The sequence below is a fragment of the Quercus robur genome, chromosome 2 (assembly GCF_932294415.1).
Source record: "Quercus robur chromosome 2, dhQueRobu3.1, whole genome shotgun sequence".
NCBI lineage: Eukaryota > Viridiplantae > Streptophyta > Magnoliopsida > Fagales > Fagaceae > Quercus > Quercus robur.
The window spans coordinates 12,339,792-12,341,751 of NC_065535.1; the positions used below are offsets into that span (position 1 = coordinate 12,339,792).

At 40.2% G+C, this 1,960-nt stretch overlaps 1 protein-coding gene across 1 annotated transcript; it reads right to left on the reverse strand.

The window, feature by feature from the left end:
* Positions 1 to 1,006: 1,006 nt before the first annotated feature.
* Positions 1,007 to 1,960, reverse strand: LOC126712402 (snakin-2-like). Its single transcript, XM_050411719.1, has 3 exons — positions 1,643 to 1,960; positions 1,469 to 1,511; positions 1,007 to 1,359 (listed from the first exon to the last, which is right to left on the reverse strand). Exons 1-3 carry the CDS (start codon positions 1,718 to 1,720, stop codon positions 1,178 to 1,180), a joined length of 303 nt encoding a protein of 100 aa, XP_050267676.1. The 5' UTR covers positions 1,721 to 1,960; the 3' UTR covers positions 1,007 to 1,177.

The following is a 1,960-nucleotide window of genomic DNA, read 5'->3' on the forward strand; positions in this document are numbered from 1 at the left end:
TCCGGCCCACACGCTTATAGGAAGCCCACAGGTTTTAAACTGAAGGAGGCCAGGGCCCAAGCTCGAAACTAGGAAACATAGAAATAGCCCGAAGACATAGCCGAGGACGGTTTCGTCCTCGGCAGGCCCAAAATCTCAGGGGTAGGAGTGAAACACGAGTACGCTAGAAAGATCAGAAAATATCCTGGGGAAGTTGTCTTTAATACCCTTCCCTGACATGACACTGCCCCTAACAGAGCCGGGATCTTAGGCTTTATGGATCATCTACAGCAATTTTTGGACTAGACTGATGGGACAGATATCTGCCCAGGAGAGATCGACCCTACACGTGGACGAAGGACAACGAACGTAGGCTAGTATAAAAGAGAATGTTATGTGACCAAAGGGAGGACTCCCAGGGAGCTCCTGAAAAAGAACTTGATGAAAGAGAATGTCTGAAGAATATACGCCGGACATCGCCTAAAAAACCCGCCAACGGGCAATCGGGGACAACACCACCGCTCCTCGGACAATGTCCGAGGAGCCAGTCCCTCCTCAATACAAGACCGCAGGGCCTGAATATCCAGCCCAAAGCTTTATCTCATGTTGGTTCATCTAAAGTCCGGCTCAAAATGCCATCCTGTGATCCAACGCTGGCTTTTTAACCCCACTCTCTACAAATATTATTGTGAGGGATTTTCCGTGTGCGAGCCCAACATCGTCGCTGGGCCGTTACAGATTTTGTGTCCTTACAAGTTTAATTAGCAAACTTTTACTAGTTCTCATCTAAGTTCACCACTAATACCATTTTTTTACTTACTATTATCAATCTACCATATCAACAAGTATAAAAAATTTTGTCAAATTTTTTTTGTTTATAAAATTTCTAAAAAAAGAAAAATTTCTATATAATTTTTGTTAATTAATAGTAATTTTGCATATAAAACAAGATAATCAATTTTCGCAGCCCTCAAATATATTAATCCGCCCCTAATAACAACTATGATGGTTATTCAACTCAATTACAAGTTACAACAACTCTTTTTTCATAAAAGAGAAAATAATAAAATCATTCTTTTAATAGCTTTTATACAAAGTGATATGCATCTATTTAGTACGCAAATTTATTTTCTAAGACACTTCTCATCCATTCTTCTCTTATAAGACTAACGCATGCAACCAAGTCTGAGACAGATTTTCAAGGGCACTTGAGTTGGCCACCACGGGTGATCATGGTAGCGTAGCAGGGGCATACATCACGGTTGCCGGAAGTTCCCGGAGGAACGCAGCTGCATCGAGCACAGCAAGTCCCACATGCCCTCTTGCACAGGTTCGGCCTAGACGATAACTGACACCTCGCACTACATGCTGCTCCACAATCTGAAAAGTAGAACATATAATTCAAAACCTTAATTAGCCAACTATTATTATTCGATCAAACTGTATCATATATGTAACATATATAGTGATGGAAGAAGATAAAACTCACCTATTTTTTTACTGGGAGAACCCGTTGTTGCATCTGCGTTCACCTGCATAACTCAACAACAATTATCGTGTTAGAAAGAAAGTGCTTGCTAGGCTTTAATGCTTATTTTAGAAAACAATAGGAAGAGGAAAGAGACTATATGAGGTCTTAGATGATTGCTAAAATTAAGTTTACCGTCTGATCAGCTTCAACAAGATGGATAACGAGAATAGAAATGAGAAAAGAAGCAATTAAAGCCTTTGGGATGGCCATGGCTGATGACTTGAAGCTAGAGCTACTTTCGTTTCAAAGCTAGTTGAAAATGAAATATTGAAAACCTCAAACCTGATGATTTAGTGCGTACAAGTGAGATAAGGATGCTCCTATATATAGCAAGCGTATATGTGAGCTAAGCAGCAAGAATTAATAAATAAACAAAAAAAAAGTAGGTGCATGCAAGCTAGGACGGGACATTCTCAATTGTGATCATATAGTTTGAACGCGGAAGACGAA